Source organism: Budorcas taxicolor, chromosome 4, assembly GCF_023091745.1.
Source record: "Budorcas taxicolor isolate Tak-1 chromosome 4, Takin1.1, whole genome shotgun sequence".
Lineage (NCBI taxonomy): Eukaryota > Metazoa > Chordata > Mammalia > Artiodactyla > Bovidae > Budorcas > Budorcas taxicolor.
The window spans coordinates 64,654,423-64,674,191 of NC_068913.1; the positions used below are offsets into that span (position 1 = coordinate 64,654,423).

General features: G+C 39.6%; 1 protein-coding gene across 1 annotated transcript in view; it reads right to left on the reverse strand.

Moving 5' to 3' along the window:
• The window catches only part of BMPER (BMP binding endothelial regulator), a 252,338-nt gene that overhangs the window by 78,557 nt on the left and 154,012 nt on the right, over positions 1–19,769 (reverse strand). The window contains exon 11 of the mRNA XM_052638900.1: positions 15,999–16,044. Coding sequence (XP_052494860.1) covers positions 15,999–16,044 — 46 coding nt within the window. The remainder of the gene's footprint in view (positions 1–15,998; positions 16,045–19,769) is intronic.

Sequence of the window (19,769 nt, forward strand, 5' to 3'; positions counted from 1 at the left end):
CAAGCCTCTTATATTTTGATCTTTGTATTCAAAATCAAAAGTTGGATAAAAAATAAATTGTAAAACCCATCATTTATTAAGTTTAAGAAATTTCAATGAATTCATCACTTCAAAATACCAGTAATACAAATACTTATGAGACCCAAGTAAAGTTTTATGCTTTAGGGCATTTCAAAGGTTTATATAGAAAATTAAATATCATTTATTTTTTTTAAACAAAATTTGACATTGATTTGTTTCCCATATAAAGATATTTTATCTGTTTTAAAGAAGGCATACACAACCAGGAAATGAGAAATTCAGAGAAATTAGTCCAAACTAAAATGAAAAGATCAGTTTCTAGAACAGGTCAAGAACATGACACTATCCCATATAAATAATAATTCTGAAGATGTAAGGGAAAAATGAAGCATCCATCAGGAGGAAGGACGTGCCAACAGATCTGGTAGGACCAACTGGATCCAAAGCAAACATTTGCTTTTAATTTCTAAAGTGTTTGGAAATTAATGTTGTTTTATGATACATTATGTCATTTCATATGTCAATTTCATGTGACTCCACATATATCAGATGTATTGGGAATTTTATAAATTAATTACTTGTCTAAGTTAGCCTTTCTTGTCAACATTTAATAAAGACTCACAGAACTGATCGTTTCTGATACGTAGGGTTCAAATCCTTTAAGGATTATAGAAAAGGATTACTTAGGGGAAGAAGGTGGGAGAGAAAGCTTGAAAGCTCAGCAGCAACATTTTAATTCCCCCTCCATTTCAATTTCTTTGTTATCCTTTTTTATGGTTGCTCTTTCAGTATGATTCCAATTTTACTCAGTTTCTTGCATCACACGGCACCCAGTGCCCACTTTCCAAATCCCCTACCCAACTCCAACTAGTTTTCCCACCTATCTAACCACTCCGTACTGCATTTTCCAGTCCCCTTCTCCATGTTATTACTTTCAAAATTATCCTACTACACATTTCTCTCACATTCTGATTAATGGAATCCCTCCCTGGTATGAGAATGGTGCTTTCTGGTTGATAGGAAGCAAGGAAGTTCTTCGGGACGGCCCAAGTGGCATCAGGAGAAGTATAGTTCAAAGTTAATACTACTACCACATGCCACAAAAGAACTAAATGTTAATCTGACCACCAGATGCACCAAATTCAAGCAAACGGCTTTTTCAGAGTTTTTAATGCTACATATTCAACAAGAAAACCCAGAACCAATCAAGGCTTTTGAGCTCTTGAGCTCACAACAGATGGATTTCAGCTTGCGACAGCCAAGATATAAATGAAGGAGCTGAAATTATGCTCCTGAGAGATCCTCTCTGCCATTGAGCAAGCACAGGGAATCCCTATATTTCTGCCTGGAGTCTGCAGGGGACATCGTATGGCTTCTCCAGGTGTTCTGACTGCAGCTGCATCAAAATTATCACTAACAAACACAGTAATAGCTAACATTTACCAAGAATTCACTACACACCTTAGCACTGTTCTCCATGCCTACTGATCATGGACACATTGTAAGAAAATGGATATTTAGATTTTCTCCTAACATTAAACAAAGAGCTAAGCCTTTGGCAGGAAATCCAGAAAATGAACTATTATCTAGTCACTGAAAAAGTTTGTAATTAACGTTCGTGCTTGAAGAAATATTTATGCCATGGTAAATGAAAAATAGGAAACCAAATTCTATCTATATAACAAATCTTGACCGTGTTAAAATAAATATCCAAACACCTACAAACCCTAAAATTATAAACTGAGGTTGTTTCTTAGTGGTAGGACTATGAGTGATATTGTTTTTTCTGCCTTACGCTTTTCTGTTTTCATTTTTGTTGTCCTTTTGTTTTTAACAGTCCAAGTGTGGGTATATGTCAATAAGGTCAATTACATGACAAACTAAATCCTCAAAGAAGCAACAGAAAATATACTGCCTGCAGCATGGCCCAGGAGTCCTGGGAAAAGCTAAGCTGAATTGTAGCTGGGCAGGAAGCAGTGAGGGACATCCAGGGATACCAGGCAAGGGAAACTGTATCTGAGCAGGGCTATCAGGAAAGATATTTTCAAGAGGCCCTAACTTGTAGAAGAGAAGGGTTCAGAAAACAAGATGATTTTCTTTGTAACAGCAAAACAGAAGAGGCCAACAAAAATTCATGAGGAAGAAGATGCCTGAGAAGTACATGCTGCATTTGGGGGCTTTGTATCCTGAACTAAAATAATTTTGAAACCTTGGCCCGTTTTTCTGTCTGCTCAAGGTCCCTATGCCAGATCCCGCAAAAGCAGCGAACACGTGCACTGGAGAATAACTGAAAGTGAAAATCTCAGGGTTACCAAATCTGCCTCTCTGAAAAGGAAAAAAGAAAACTAGAGAAATACTTAGGGGACAAAAATGAACACTGTATCTGCATATAATTTTTATTCAGCAGACCCAGTAAAAGGAGCCACAGTCCAAGACATCCTGATGTCTAGTCACATTCTTCTGGGAAGCCTGGAGTGATAGAGCTGAACAAACAGACCCTTCCATAGCTATCCTTGCTTGAATATATTTAAGTCAGAGGATGGGAAAATGTCAGTTTACAAGCAGCAGTATGTAAGGACTTTTCACAGTCCTTTAAGTCAAATCATCAGATGTCATTTTTGTTTTGGTTTGTTTTCAGTAATATGTATACAATGTCTAGGCACCGGAAAAAAAGATTAGAAGTGCATAAACCCAAATACTAAGAATGTTTTTTTCTCTTAGGTAATGAAATTATGTGTGATATTTATTTTCCTCTTTCTTGTTTATGTGTACATACATTATTATTTACATTTTATTATTTACAACCACTATGTATACTCCTGGAATAAGGACATTTGTTTTTAAAAATTAAAAGTACTGAATTAAAAAGTATCTCTTTGATGTTGCATACTTTAATAAGAAAGCTAGGCAAATTAAGAGAGTCAAGCTGCTTCTAGAAAAAAATTCCAATGTTTTGCTTTTATCCTCATCAGATACATTTATTTCTGCCATGAGTATATTTATTCTAATAAAATGCCTTTGTTCTGAGAGCAGTGATTATTCTTAAAACATCCATCAGTGAAAATTAAGGGGAAAGTGTACAGCTTCATTGGAGATGGGCATGGCAACCCACTCCAGTATTTGTGCCTAGAGAATCCCATGGACAGAGGAGCCTGATGGGCCATAGTCCATGGTGTCGCAGAGTTGGACATGACTGAAGCGACTTAGCACACATGTATGCATACAACTTCATGTCATAAAAAAGTAAGAGAAATTGAGATTCTAACCTGCTTCCCCCAGAATACAATAAAACAAAAACAGAAAAGCCTAAGAATAAAAAAGTATCATTCACGGTTCCACCACCAAGAAATAATCCCTGTTTACCATTTTGGAGTGTGGGGGTGTGTGTGTATGTTTGTGTATATTTTTAACAAAGTTAAGATTATCCTGTACATGAAATTTTATTTCCTCTTCACTTAACATAAGATTTCCCCAGTCACTAAAGTCACTTTGAAAACACAGAAGGTGACTTTCATTCTCAGTCCATTAGTATCTTTGTGAACAGAATCATCTCTCCAACTCCTTGCACCACACCACCACGCAGATTAGTACATTTCCAGAGTCGTATTCTAACCACGAGGAAGTCTATCAAATAAAAACATGGCTTTCAACTTTCCTCCACATCAACTGCTGCGAAATGGGCCCTGTGGAATTGCAGGGCCACTGGGTCATGCAGGGCCCTCTGGGAACCCCAGGTGGGTAAGAGCTGTGATGATGGCAAGTTTGGGTCAAGAACCAGGAAAGGCTGGGATTAGAAACACTGCCCTGAACACAAGCCCTTATACTGTTTGTCTAGGCTCCTCTTGACATGATGTAAGCCTCCAATATAAACAGACCCAGCAGGAACTGAACTTCCCCATGCAGGAGGCTCTGGCCTTTCTCAGAGGTGTCCCTGACAGCTGCTTCCCTGAGGGGGCCTGCAAAGCCAACAGAAGCGCCACCGAGGGGCACCTGGATTCCTTTCAGATTTTACACCCTTGGCTTTTTAAATCAAAACTCAATCTGACTTTACTGTGTGAATGTGGGATCTCTTTCCACTCATCTCTAATCCACCAGACAGACTTACAAATCTACAAATAAAAAGCTGATTTTTTCTTTTTAAGTTGAAGAGGCACCTGAAACTAATTTTAAAAAAAAGAGAAAAAAGATTTGCTAGAGAGAGTGCTAAGAATGTAAACTTCTTTTCACATAACTTCCATAACCTCAAATCCTTACCAACCTCAAGCAGAAGAGCAAAGGACACATCCCCCCCGCCCCACACACACACCTTTGAGATCTAATAAAAACTAAATTTACCCCTAAAGCCCTGGTTGACATCCTATGTGCAGCCTTCCCACCTGAGCCCAGGGCTATCCCACCTCTCACCTTGGCTGTGCACCGGCCATGCTTGCCCACACCTCACAGTTCACAGCACTGGAATTCTTCAGCTTCTAGCTCGTGTACCAACTCCCCATGCTGCAGCCAAAGTCAATTCCTTCTTCTAAGCCCCCAAAGCAAAACTGACCACATGGCTCAGATTTTCTGAGATGGTCAACTTCAAATACTCTATCCTATAGTCACATTACATTTTTCAGTTTGAGGGTTAAAAATCTGGTCACCAAACCCACAGTATGCTTATGAGGAGGCACTTTCTACCCTAGCTTTTGTACTTCAATTTTTTTAATTTTTAAAATTTAGGTAAAATTGACCTATAATTTCATATTAGTTTTGTGTGTACAATATAATAATTCTCTGTTTGTATACATTTTGAAATTATAACCACAAGTCTAGTTAACATCACTCACCTTCAGTTCAGTCAGTCAGTTCAGTCGTGTTTTTTTCTTGTGATGACCCTATTGTTAACTATAGTTCCTTTTTACCCTAGCTTTTAGTTATAATGTATTTTTAATGCCTAAACCAGGCCTTAAACTCCTTACACATAAATTCTGTGTATATTTCTCAGTGTCTGACACACTGCCTTGTACACTGGAGGATCTACCTTAATATTGGATAAACGGATTTATCTATGCATTACCAACAGCAATGACTGGTATAATCTATATTAGATATCAAATATTTTCTAAATGAAAGGTTAATTCATTAAATATTAAATTTCAGTAGGAAAAATATACTGCCCCCATTGAACTCACAAAAATAGTTAAGTCTGATAAATGGTGTACAGCAAAAAATTTAATAGAATTTTGCTTAATCAGTTAATTAGTTGGATTATGAACAAATTATCCTGGGTAATCTGGGAAGGACAGATGCTATCACAAGTGTCCTTGTAAGTGAAGGAAAAAGGCAGAGAAGAGTCACACAATGATATGGTATGAAAAGAACTCAAGTCACCACTGCTGGCTTTGAAGATGATTTGATTCCTTCAAATCAAGGAAAATGAGCTACCTCTAGAATCTAGACTAGCATGAAAACGATCCTCTCGAGCCTTGAGAAGGAATGCAGTTCTGCCAACACCTTGATTTGGACCCACTCAGATCCATTTCAGACTTCTGACCTCCAGGACTTGCTAAGATAATAAATGTGTACTGTTTTTAAAACACTCAGTTTGTTTACAGAGGTAAGAGCAAAAAAATGAACTTAGCAAAAATCAAGGCAACTAGCCTGGAGAGACTAGCTTGTACCAGGCAACCAGCTGCTTTCCATAGTTGCACTATCTCCTTTAACCCTAACTACTTGTCTACACATGCTTTATTATTACCCTAATTTCTTAGCAGTGAATCTGAAGAAACTGACATGTTGCCCATGGTCTCTAAGCCAGTTAGCAGTAGAAACAGTCCAACCCAGTCTCTGTAGCTTTGAAGCCAGTGCCTCCACTCGATATTTCCATTTCTACCCTATACCACAACATCCCATGCAGTCATTGTTGTTAACAAATTGGGATTACAGAGCTTTTAGGAAATATGAAGATGGGTATAGACACTCTTCCTTCCAAGTGAAAATGAGTGTATCCATTCAAATGTAGAGATTCATAGACACCCTGTTCCAAGACTAACCAATGACCTCCTAGGAGTTCATGAACCCCAGTTTTACAATGCCTATCTAGAAGCTAATTATAAACTATATTATATGGTTCTGTCATTTAACGTGTTTACACTTCATCTCTCCAACCACACTGCAAGTTCCTCAACTCAGGGTCTGTATCAACCTTTTATCCATGTCCCCCATGACACCTTCCAGAGTGCTGGAAATGCACTGGGTGTTAACACAAACTTGTTATAGAAGATGTATTTTTTACGCTCTCTAATCCAAGCCCTGACCTTAGAATGTCTGCTGTCTTAAAGCTAGAAATTACTATTTATCAGAAAAGAGAACTTTTTACCTGAGAGATGGGTTTCTCATCTCTAAATTAACCTGTCTCCCAGCTTTGAAACCACTTTAGAGCTTTGTGAACATTAAGTTGCTTAGAATAGAGTCCTGGGTTTCAATCCCAGTCTTGCCACCCACTGACTACAAAATCATGTGCATACTACCTACATAACCTCAGTCTGTTCATCTATAACATGGGTCAAAGAACAACTACTTTGCATGGTGGTTATAAAGACAGCATTGTCAAAATGCTGAGAATATAATAGATGCTTACAGAGTAGTCATTACTGGTTGTATCATTATAAATGCTATGTAAATCTTGCAAATCCGCTGCTGGCAGAAATAGAACTGGAAAAGATTGTAACATAAAAGGTAAATGTGTTGAAAAGACAATGTTGAGTTCATCTATAAAAGACAAACAAAATGTAGATTTGGAACTTGAATGGAGTAAGTCTCTAGACCAAAAGAAGATTGTTACCGTGATAGTCAGACATGGGAAAGAAGGCAGCTTGCACAAGAACAGGAGACCAATCTGCCCAGGATGGGTAGTTGCTTCAGGAGATGTAAAACACCCCAGCCGTCTAAATAAACTGGCCTGAGATTTATTGTCAGCCTGAGAAGTTTAAATTTATTCCAAAGAACCAGCATTTCTTAACATGTTTCCTATGAAACATCAATTCTGCCTGTTACTCTGCCAAAATAAGTAGAAATTAAAAAAGAAAAAAAATAAAACCTCTGCAGCCCAAATTAGTTCGGGAGGACTCTATATTCCATCATCCTCCTGAAAGTTTACCCTGCACACTGGCATGTAAAGGGCTCTGAGAATTCTGCAGTGAGGAAACACATTTAAGTTTACTTGACCCAGCATTTCCCTAATGTATTTAATCATAGAAACTTGTTTTGAAAATATTACTCATGCGGATCCCTCAGCACTAGCATTTTATAAAACAAACTTTGAGAAATTCTGCAAGAGACCAGTCAAGAAAGCTGGTGTAGTTTTCATAAAAGCCAAGTTTGGGTTCTGACAGTGGTTTGCAGAAAGGGCTGAAGAAGAAAAGGCAGAGGTTAACCACAGGGAATAGGATGAGGGGCTGGCTGCCATGGGAATGGGAAGGAAATTATTTATTAGAAAAGCAATGCAAAGAGACAATCAACCAGACCTGATGACTGATGATCAACATGGGAGAAAAATGCCAAAAGTATGAGAAATAACATTAAGACTCAAAACCTGTGCAGCTGGGATAAAGGGGTGCCAGAATTCAGTCAACAGATAGGGGTTGGAAACAACCATCCATCTCTCCATCCAACTCCCAACCCGGATAATTTAGAGAATCAAAGGTAGCAACTGTTAATCAAATTCAAACAAGTCCTTTGTGAAAGATGAGTGTAGCCTCCAAAAAAGTGAGAAACTGAGATCTGCCATATTCGTATCTTGCCAAGAAGTCCTGTGTTAAGGACCTGGAAATCTAGACAAATGTGAAACCAGACTCAGAGAGTAACTGCAGAAGGGGTACCGTGGAGGCAGGGCCATGAGCTCACCAGATGAGAAGGTACAAAATAAAAGGAGGGCAGACATGTGCATTAAGGAGAAATACGAAAGGGCAGAGCAGAGGAGGGGAGCAGTGGTTGGGGGAGGAGCGCATTAACCAAGAAGGGGACCTGGATAAGGGAAAAGATGATACTATTCATAAATATAAACTTCCCAGCAAGGGGAACCACAGAGTGTAGTTAATAAATCATATCTCCCAACTGCCAGGGAAGGTTAGAATTCAAGTATTGTAATCCAAGAAACTGAAGAGATTCAGCGATCTCAAAGACACAGATAAGGTTTCAAAAGGTGAATAGATAAAAATGTTTTCAAATAACTGTGGCGGATTCACGGTGATTTATGGCAAAACCAATACAATATTGTAAAGTAATTAACCTCTAATTAAAATAAATAAATTTATATTAAAAAATAGAAGCCCCTAATTATGTACAGAGGAAAGAAATTGGCAAACTTCATATATATTTGGCAGTAAACCTCCAACATGTAGTCAACAAAGAATATACAGTAGTGCTTAAAAGTTTGGGCTCTGGAGTCTCATGGACCAGGCTATTGGCATCTCACAGATCAGGCTATTGGCTAACACACCTTGGAGGAGAGCATGGCAACCCACTCCAGTATTCTTGCCTGGAGAATCCCATGGACAGGGGAGCCTGGCAGGCTAAAGTCCACATGGTTGCAAAGAGTCGGACATGACTTATTTTTATTAATAAATACACCTTATTTATTCGTAACTTCTCAGACCCTCAGATCTCATTTGTAAAATGAGAATAACAGTAGCTTCCACTGCATGGATTGTTGTGAGGATTAAGGAACAGAAGGCATGGAGAGCATTTATCACGATACTTGACACAGATTTACATTCAGTAAATTGCTGCTGGTAATAGGAGCAATTGCAGTGGCAGCAGAGTATCGGTTTTGTGTTGTTCTTATTTTACTCAGAGGAAATGTGACCTCCAGAGAGGTATAAGTCTGCCTCAGGTTTGCATACAGTAATGTGTAATTTACCATACAATTTTTTCCACAAAGTATATTTTTCATAGTTTGGGATTTGTATTGGTTTGTCACTTAGCTGTGTTTTATGTTCACTACTGCTAAGAGATTTTGTTCATAAGTTTCTTTAGAAATTGGTATTTGCGTCTTTCTTGAGATTCAAGATGGCAGCCTTGGTGAAATGTACCATATATCTAGTAATGAATGTATACATATTTTTAAGTATAAAATATACTCTTCCAAAATTAGGCAAGAAAGTCACTTTTAATGAATGATTTAATAATGGTATTATTAATAATAATATTTAATAATAATGTTAAAAATATTTTCCCAAGAAAAATTCCAGGGAGAACATTCAGTATTATAGAATGAATATTGGAGTAGGGAATAAAAAATCTTCAGGTTTTCATCCTTGTTCTTCCAGTTAATACTACCATTAGCCCCAACTTCCTTACCTAAGAAGTGGGAAGGTTGACCTTACATTAAGGTCCATTCATTTATACAATCCCATGATGCTAAAATGGTGATGAGCTAGACTGGCAGAGAGACTTTGTTCTTTCTTACTCCTGATGGAATTTATACACAGTTATTCCAAATTTCAAATTACATGTCTTTTATTATTGTAAGTAAGAAGATTTGGGAGATCTTCACTTACTACTGGAAGCATCTCAACCTTGAGTTTCCAGGAGGAAAAATGAATAACGTGGAAAACCATGCCAGTTTGATTTTTCATTGAGCACAGAGCACACCAACTTCTCTGCACCTGAGCAGAAAAGAGAAGGTATTGCCAGGAATAGGAAAGCATGGGCATCTGAATCTACATTTCTTCCTGGGTGGTGTAGAGGGAAATGCTGTCTAATTAGAAACTTTTCCTAAAATTCTTCTCCAATCTCTAATCCCCACCAGTCAAAAAGCCCTCCAGACCTTCTCTTCCCTTCCTAACCGAAACTCGTTATCAAATCAAACAAAATGACTGAGAAGTCAAAGATAGAATTTCCAGTCCAAGCCCTGGGGCCAGACTTCCTTCATTTGGGCTCCCTGACCTACGTTGGGCATCATTCTTAACCTCAAAGTCTCAGTTTCCTCGGCTGTTAAATGGAGCTAATGACATTTACTTGGCCATAAAATGGCCAAAATGACTGTGAGGATCAAATAAGATTAAAAAAAAAAAGACAGCCTAGGACCTGTTTCAATACATAGCAGATGCTAAATAAACATTGGCTGCTGTTGCTATTACAGTTACTGCCATTATTGTTAGACAGTGATGATAGTGGTGGTGATGATTGTTAATAGTCATAACTTAAGAAGTACTAACACCCTGTTGAAATTGACAATAGGTCATGGATAAAAGAGAACCCCTAATAACCTTAGGGCCCTCCAACTTTACATCAGTCTAGAGCCAGAACATTTAAAGAAACAATATTCCTTAGAGCAGTATATAAAACAGAACGTAAACTCATTCCCTCACTCCCTTCTAATGCCGTTCCTGCCTGTGTGGGGTTTCCCAGCTACCACTTATGGTACAGTCGGGTTTTATTTGCCACCCCATCTGCTGGGTGAGCCTCAGGAGCAGTGACAAACCCACCTCCAGATGCTGGAGCAGAAACTTCAGTGGCTACTTAGCTTAACACCTCCTCGGCAAGGCTAAAGTCAACACCACAAATTCTTATTCTACAGGCATCTTGGGCTCCGGTTTCAAATTTCCTCGCTTTCCTGAGTTAAGGACAGATTCCTGGCGTCCAGGGACCTGGAGTTGCTTACAGTCTTGGAGGCCAGAAACCTTGCTCAAACTCAGCATTACTAATTTGCAGAACCTCTGTCAGTGGAGACTTCTCATAAAATGGACCTCAAGGTCACTATTTCATTAAGTTGTTGCAGTCCCCCCTTCTACAACTACTCTTTAATTGGAGATCGCTGTAGCCATGCTCAAGAACTTAAGAAAGATGTGCCAAGACCAGCTAGGGCAATTCCACCTTGTCCATGGTGGGTGCAAGCAGCATACAGGGGCCCTCCTGGACAGCAGATACCCCAGTGCTGCACACAGCTGGAAACCTAACTCTTGGGGGTTTTAAAAAGTCACCTGGCAACTGTGAGCCTCCTCGCACCCTAAGTTGCTGAAACCTAATATTTCCTATTACTTGTGGGACATGTCATTGAGGTTATTTCAATTAAATGCACATCTGTGCTCAGCATACCCTACCCTCCTCTGTGTTATGTAATCGTGAACTTTCCTTTGGGGTTGGGATTCTGATGGTTAAGACTGATGTAGCTACAGGCACAGCTTAACAGATCTGAGATAGTCAGAGACTGGGCATCTATGTCTGGATTACCTTTGGTTGCCTCTGATCTAACAGATGGTTAGGAGATTAAATTTTTTCTCAAAGTCAGTCTTTCTCCTCCCCCCCGCCCCCCACACACGCCACTCCATCTCTTATCAGTGAAAATTTTGCCACTGAGTACTATTTCCATGTATGAAAACAGACATTCTGCCAGCAAAGAATTTATCTGATTCAGGTCTCTGTTGGGTGGCTAGGTCAAGATTCTGCCTACGGTTTGACAACACACAGTAAAATAACATTTTACACAAACCCAAGTGCTACACACACAACAGACAGTGGCCTTCTTGGCACCCAATTCACAGTCCTGTGACACTCAGCTCAGGGAAAGCAGGACTTGCTTTAAGCTATAGCTCATACTTTGGCAAGAAACAGCATTTGCACCAAAGCTTCATAAAGTTTGTTTAGCTCACTTCAAATATCTTATTTTCAATAAATCCTCCAAATCAAGTTTAAATTTTTCAGTTGGAAAAAGAGAATGTCCCATGTTAGTAAAAGATAGTAATCCTTTACACCCTTTCTTCAGGTCTGATTTTAAGAGGACTGTCTTTTTATGGAATCATCATTGGTCTTTCAGACTTTGAAGACTACTGTACTATGAGGAGTATAACAATTTTGTACCTCAGTCATTGTACCTGGGTAACTATAAATTACTGTGAGCACTGACTTGAAGAAGAAGCCTATAAAACTGTTTTACATGTTTGAGTTTTCTCTTCACTGTTCCTTTCAGAGGTCTGAGAGAGCCTCAAACACTACCAAGGCAGATTAAGCCAGTCAATAAGGCAGGAATTCTATAGGATTTTAGAAACAGATGATGCCATGTCACTATTGGAAATAATGCAATACTCATTTAACTACTGCAGATAACCAAAGTAAGTTTTAGATTGGATGCTATGTAGTCAGTCCATTTTATTTATGCATGTGTGCATGTCTGTGTGTGTGTGTGTATGTGTGTGTGTGTGAGTCGCTCAGTCATGTCTGACTCCTTGCGACCCCATGGACTGCAGCCCGCCAGGCTCCTCCGCCCATGAGATTCTCCAGGCAAGAATACTGGAGTGGATTGCCATTCCACATACATAATATGGGCTTCCCCAGTGACTCACATGGTAAAGAATCTTCTTGCAATGAAGGAGACCCAGGTTCAATCCTTGAGTTGGAAGAGCCTCTGGAGAAGGGAATGGTTAACTCCAATATTCTTGCCTGGAGAATTCCATGGACAGAGGAGACTGGTGGGCTACAGTCCATGGGGTCAGAGTCGGACACGACTCAAGTGACTAACACTTATTTTTATCTTGCCTCCTTCCAAAAGAGGATTGGAAATAGCTTCCATGCATCCGTACTAAATAATCCAAAACATCCAAAGGTAAAAGACATATAAGATGAAGTCAGGAGAAAGTGTATTACTCAAAAGCCGCATGCTATTGGAGATGAGATACAAATTTATTTCTAGCTTCCTAGCAAATAAAACAGAGATGGTGACTTGAATCAATTGAGACATAATGATACCTTTATAATTTTTTTCTAGAGCTAGGCAATGAAAATACTGAAACACATTCAATTAAATCCAAAGGCTTCTGCAATGTCATTTTTCACACCAGCAAAGGTCAGCCTCACTTTATGCCCCTACTCCATCTCATCACTGTGTTAAGGGACACATGTATACCTGTGGCTGATTCATGTTGATGTATTACAAGAAACATCATATTGCAATTATCCTCTAACTAAAATTAATTAATTAAAAGAATCAATTTATTGTTAGTATCATAGGTGTTTGTTTCTGGATTCACCTATGCTGTTACTTCTGTTTAGAGTACCAGTGGTTCTCAACCAGGAGTGATGTTGCCCCCCAGGGGATATTTGGAAATTTCTGAAGATACTGTTGGGTCGCTACTGACATTTAGTTGGTAGAGGCCAGAGACACTGCTAAACATCACAGAATGCACTGGACAGCCCCTACCGCAAAGAATTATCTGGCCAAAAAATCAATAACACTGAGGTTGGAAACTCTGCAGTAACTAACGGGGTATATATATGTGCATGTGTGATCTTATTTGAATGAGACAGAAATCAGTCATTTTTCTGGTTCTAGAAAATACTAGCCTTAGTTTGTACTTCAAACTTCATTTGCCTGTTTTAGAAACTCATATACCAGAAGAGTTTTCATAATTGACATAGGAGGAAAAAAAACGAGCTCTAAGGTTTATTCTGGATCTTGGATATAATGACAAAGGAATCTCAAAATAGGAGGTCTTTAGACTGCAGCTGAAGGACATCGGAATAAGTCTACCTGAATGTGCTATGAAAATCTAAGCATTGCTTAAAAAAATTGGAAGTCATCCCATCTCAACTCAATCTGAACAAATAAACCTCTCCAAGTAGAATGTGTTTTACAGCATTGATGGAAGAACTGCTGGAGAGCAAGAAAGAGTAAACAGACGGAAAGAACACCAAAGGAAATTGAGACATTGCCATCTGATGATATCACCTCGATTTGGACCAAGAACCACATGCCTGGACTCGTCCCATATTGACCTGCTGGACGCAGGTGCACAGAGTCAGTCATCTCCTTGGCATCCCTCCAGCTGGGTGACTTCTCCCTTGCCAACTTGCCTCTCTCAGTGACAGAAGTCACAGGCTCATTTACGTGTACAACATTTATACTTATAATACGATGAACAACACATGTCCAATCAATATTTAATATGACCAGTTAAAAATCTGGTTTGGTTTTTGTCATACTCATCCTTCTATTCTTCTTTTCTTTCCTTTTTGTTTTCTAATAAGTCACCAGTATGCTATTAGGTGGGCCAAAAAGTTTCCTGGTATTTTTTCTGTAAGATGTTATGGAAAAATTCGGAGGAACTTTTTGGTGAACCCAATATATTTGCAAACATTAGCCCATAGTGGATAAACTAATAATGAAATGTAGCTTTCCTCTCAATGATCTCAACAATTATCCTTGTAACATAAAGTCTGGTAATTTAAGATTTAGGCTATTTTTGTACAGGCCTGGCCATACATTTTCTTATTAAGCTGATAAGCAGTATTCCTGCCTGACAGCATGAGGCAGGAAGATGTAACCTGTCTGTTCATTGGCGGTTGGGCTCTACTTAAACTAGGAGATACTTTCTAGAGAAATGTAAACATCTTCATTGACATGGATACAGAGGAAAACTTCATCAATTTAGGCTTGACTCTGCACATCCAAAAAAGAATTAAGCTGGAAGTGGCCTCCAAACCATCCATAAACAAAATTTCCTCAGAGAGTCTCTGGGAAGATGATTAAATGTAATAGTTTATACATATGTTTTAAAATCAACTGGTGTGTTAATCATAGCTAATTCTTCTTCCTGCATAATTCCCAGGCTCTACTAATATACTTAGTTGGCCTCCTTTGACTTAATTTATGTACTTCCTTGTCTTGAAAGAAAAATTATTTTATTAAGTTTATAACTTAATTTTCCTTAATTCAGCCAGCACTTTTATCCAGTGTACAGTGCATAATTGTTTAATATTTCTCAGTCTCAAAAAATAGTGAGATAGATATATGTATGTGTGAATAGCAATATATGTATATGTGGTAATATATATAATGAACCTATGTACCTCTTGTCTAAAAAGAAGCGCCAGGATAACTCTTAGTAATATAAACTCTGACTTCAGACAAGTGAAATAAACAAACCTGTTTCCATGTGAAAGCTGCTTTCAACTATCATCAAAGCTCACTTAAGTCTGAATGGCTCATAAAATACACTCCAATAGGTTCTATGGCTGGGTTAATCCTGCTTATCATACTAATTTGACAGTGACATTATGAATACTCCTCCTTCAGTGAAACATTTCAGAAAGCTATCTAAAAACCATATGAATGTGAGGGGACTGAAACAGTGGTTTGCTAACAGATCTGGGCACACTTACATGTGGGGGTAACATGAAATCTGTTGCTATGCTGTCTAAGTGGTGAGTAGTACAGTCCCAGATGGCTTTCAAAATGGCCATGTTAGAGAGAACCTTCAAGAACTCAGTTAAAAATAACAGGATGGCTACATCATTGCCAACCAAATGACCTCTTGTTTTCTCTTTACCAAGAACATCACAGGATGTGCCCAGGTGAAACAGTGATGAAGCCGTGGTGAGGGTAAGGGAGAAAGACGAGCAACTGTTTGGCTTCATAAGGAAGGAAGGAGAATCTCTCCTAGGTTATATATAATGTTTGGTTTTACAGGATATCATTATCTTTTAGTCGCTATGGCTGCAAATGCTATTAGCAGTTAAAAGACACATCAAGCTATCTATAGTGATAATATAGTGAAGTTGCTCAGTCGTGTCCGACTCTTTGTGACCCCATAGACTGTAGCCTGCCAGGCTCCTCTGCCCATGGGATTTTCTAGGCAATAGTAGTGGAGTGGATTGCCATTTCCTTCTCCAGAGGATCTTCCCAACCCAGGGCTCAAACCCGGGTCTCCTGCACTGTAGACAGACACTTTACCATCTGAGCCACCTGGCCCTTCCTAAAACCTCATCAGACCATTTGTCTTCTAAATTTCTCATAGCAACAAATCCCAGCAGAAACATCCACATTTGTCTTAGTTGTGCTTCTGTGCAAGGGTTACCATTGACTTTAATTGTCTGTAGCAAAGTAAGATGATCCCATCCTATTCCTACAGAAATAAAAGAGGCTGAAAACTTACACCACCATTTTTCTTGTTGTACTATAAACTGCAAAATAAATATTAATAACATATTTTCAATAAACTTACTTTCAGTGCAAATAGGACAGCATCCTTTCCTGTTGAGAATTTTACCCTAATCAAGAAAAGGAAAAAAAAAAAACAAGAGTTCAGTGTTAAAAATCAGGGTCTGCTGAGGACAAAACTCTTTTTTAAATCTCATACCAGATAAATCAATGAAATTCATCCAAGCTGTATTTGAACTCGATGCCCAGATGGTGATGATGGTGGTGAAAATGAAGTTTTAAGTATCAGGTTCTACAGCCAGGCAAAGTCATTCAAAAAGCTTTCCTGTTTTTATCCTCAGAGAAACATAATCCCTAGAGGTTTCATTGGTGTGATTTTTCTCACTGGAGGGAAGATGGAGACAGTCTGTATTCCACCTTTTCACTGATACTCAAATCTAGCCCTCTAGAGACCAAGTGCACACGTATAGAAATGGGAATTAGCTGTCAATCTATCAATCTATGCAAAGCTTTCATTCTGTCTCTGCTTATTGGAGGGAGCCAAAAATAAACAGTAACCCAAGCTTGGGCCTATGTATATGAACAATATCTGTGCCACAAATGAAATTCAACCTGACTCCTTCTTTCAGAGAGTGGTATGCTATCCCTGACTATTATGTAGTCAAAGCCAAATGGGGCTACGGGTTTTGAAATGCTGAGTAATTTTCCATTACTTTTCTGGAAAAACAGTGTAATCTCCTCTACTGCATTTCTTCTAATGATTGACATTTAAAGGAAGATGCATAATTTCAGGGCTCTTGTCAGAGAATGAGATTGCTTTATCTCTGACTCAGTGGAATCGCAGGGGAAAAGAAATGCGGAAGAAAATGGACATTCAGGAAGCACATGGTATGAAACAGACATCCTACTAGATATATTCCTTAGGTTACCTAACATCAGGCTAACTGTAAGGATTTAAAATAAGTTAACATTTAGAACATATTATAATTTTTGTTATTAAGATGCACAAAAACTTAGTGAGCTGAGCATTTTCCTTCATATAGATGAAGACATTGATGTCATGTAACACAAGGGTCAATTCAGTTCAGTTCAGTCGCTCAGTCGTGTCCGACTGTTTGCAACCCCATGAATCGCAGCACGCCAGGCCTCCCTGTCCATCACCAACTCCCGGAGTTCACTCAGACTCACATCCATCGAGTCCATGATGCCATCCAGCCATCTCATCCTCTGTTGCCCCCTTCTCCTCCTGCCCTCAATCCCTCCTAGCCTCAGAGTCTTTTCCAATGAGTCAACTCTTCGCATGAGGTGGCCAAAGTATTGGAGCTTCAGCTTTAGCATCATTCCTTCCAAAGAAATCCCAGAGTTGATCTCCTTCAGAATGGACTGGTTGGATCTCCTTGCAGTCCAAGGGACTCTCAAGAGTCTTCTCCAACACCACAGTTCAAACACATCAGTTCTTTGGTGCTCAGCCTTCTTCACGGTCCAACTCTCACATCCATACATGACTACTGGAAAAACCATAGCCTTGACTAGATGGACCTTAGTCGGCAAAGTAATGTCTCTGCTTTTGAATATGCTATCTAGGTTGGTCATAACTTTTCTTCCAAGGAGTAAGCGTCTTTTAATTTCATGGCTGCAATCACCATCTGCAGTGATTTTGGAGCCCAAAAAAGTAAAGTCTGACACTGTTTCCACTGTTTCCCCCATCTATTTTCCATGAACTGATGGGATCGGATGCCATGATCTTCTTTTTCTGAATGTTGAGCTTATAACCCAAAATCAAACCTAATTTTGTGTGACCTTATAAGCCAACTTTTCACTCCAGATTTTTAAGATGAGAGAGGTCTCATCTTAATCTTTAAGAGAAGTTAACATTTATTGGATATCTATATAGTAGGAAAAAAATGCTGTACTTTCTTCTTTCTTTATCTCATTTATGCTTCACAACAACTCTCTATATACAAATGCCCCTTCCCCCTCTTTACAGGAAACTAAGGAAACAGACCACAGAGTGGTGGCCCAAGATTTGTGTCAAGCCCTGTTTCACTACCTGTCAATTGCATCAAGAGTAGACTTAGGTACTTTAAAAACAAATCACACTAACAACAGCAACAACAAAGATGGCAGTTGATAATTAAAGAATTAGAAGTCTGATGCTTTAAAAAGGTACACTAAAGGCTATGACAGGTTTGAATGAGACTCAAAACTCCATGCCATGCCACCTTCCATGGTTTGGGGCAACATGACAATTTCATGGCCAAGAGCTCTGTTGTCTGTTTCTATGTGGCACGGAGGACTCCTTTGGCTTCTCGTGCCTGAAAGCAGTTGAGGACAAATCCAAAGGAGACTGGCTCCAGCTGATGGAATGATGGCATACAGTGCTCTGTCCGAGCCAAACAGAGCTGTTTAAACCAGGGCCCCAGCAAAGGGTGACTCTGATTCCCTGCCTCTGTACCTCGACAGAAACAGCCAGTTCCTTTCTTCAGAAAGTGAGAGAGGGGCTGGAAACATCACTAAATTAGCCAGGGAATAAATCAAGAGAAAGCTATGATGTCTGGCTCCTGAGTTACGTGGAACTCGCTGAGGAATTCTGGACACCCCATGAAAGCACCAGTAAGAAGGGCCTAGTAACAGCACCCACCTCAGGGGGGCAGGGGCAGTGGGGCAGGGTCTCAGCATCAGACGAGGTTGGTCCTGTGACTACAGAGGAAGTCTCAGGACATATTAATAGTGATGGAATGACTGTCATAATGAACTTGTCCCCAGTGGAACCCTCGGTCCTTCTCACCAAACGCACTCCTTTGCCCCTGGGGGACTGTCAAGAAGGGAATGCAACCACACAATCCTTCTTCAACAAGGCACGCAAACTTCTGGAAAAAGATGTATAGTAGCCAGGAAAGATTGAGCAGGAATTTTAAAAAAAAATCTTTTTTTTTTTTTTTTAATTTCCCAAAGCAATGCAGGGGAGGGGAAGTAAGTGTTTAACAGGATTTCCATGGTAAAACTAAATTATCTTCCAAAGTGCTCTGTGCTGGCCCCTGAGAAGGCAAAGTGTGAACCAAAGGAATGATTGGAAAACTGCCTAGAAACAAAAAGGTGGGCCCTGAGGCAGGAGCCAGGCACTGCCTGACGGGCTCTGACAAGAACACAGGGGTGGGGTGGGGGTGGGGGTGGGGGAAACGCCAGGCCTGCGCCTGGAGGGACGGATGCTCCTGGCCCAAATATGGGCCACAAAGAAAAGACAGGAACCGAGATGCTGGTAACAGAAAGAGCGCTGCCTTCCCCCTGGCAAGAGGTCTATGCAGACCACCACACCTGCCGCAAGTGGCAGGACTCAAGTGAAGCCGGGAACTCCACCAGGGCCTGCAGAGGCTGGTTACTCGAACCACCAGGCTGGCTCAGCCTTTTGTTTTTGTCTTGTAGAATAAGGAAGCCCTTTATTACTAACATGTGCAGCAGGAGTTCTTTACCAGTGAGGGTTCCCCGAGGACGGGCAAAAATGATGTGATACCATTTTTCCCAATGAATATTTATAAGCAGACCATGCTCAACTCTCCTTATTGTATCTCCTGGTTGTTGTTTTTTTTTTTTTTTCTTTTATGGGAGGTTTTCAGTTTTATGTCTGAGGCTTTTTAAAGCAAGACTAATTAGGGTTTCTTTTTTTCTTTCTTTTTTTTCTCCCCCCGTTATTCAGTTATGCAATAGCAACAGCTGTTGTTTTTTTGTGCCTCATTTGGCACTCACGTAAAAACAGCAACTTTTTGTTTATAATAATAACAGATGTGAATAAAATTAAAAGCTGTCTCTGACAGAGAAAGGAAGACATGGCCTGAAT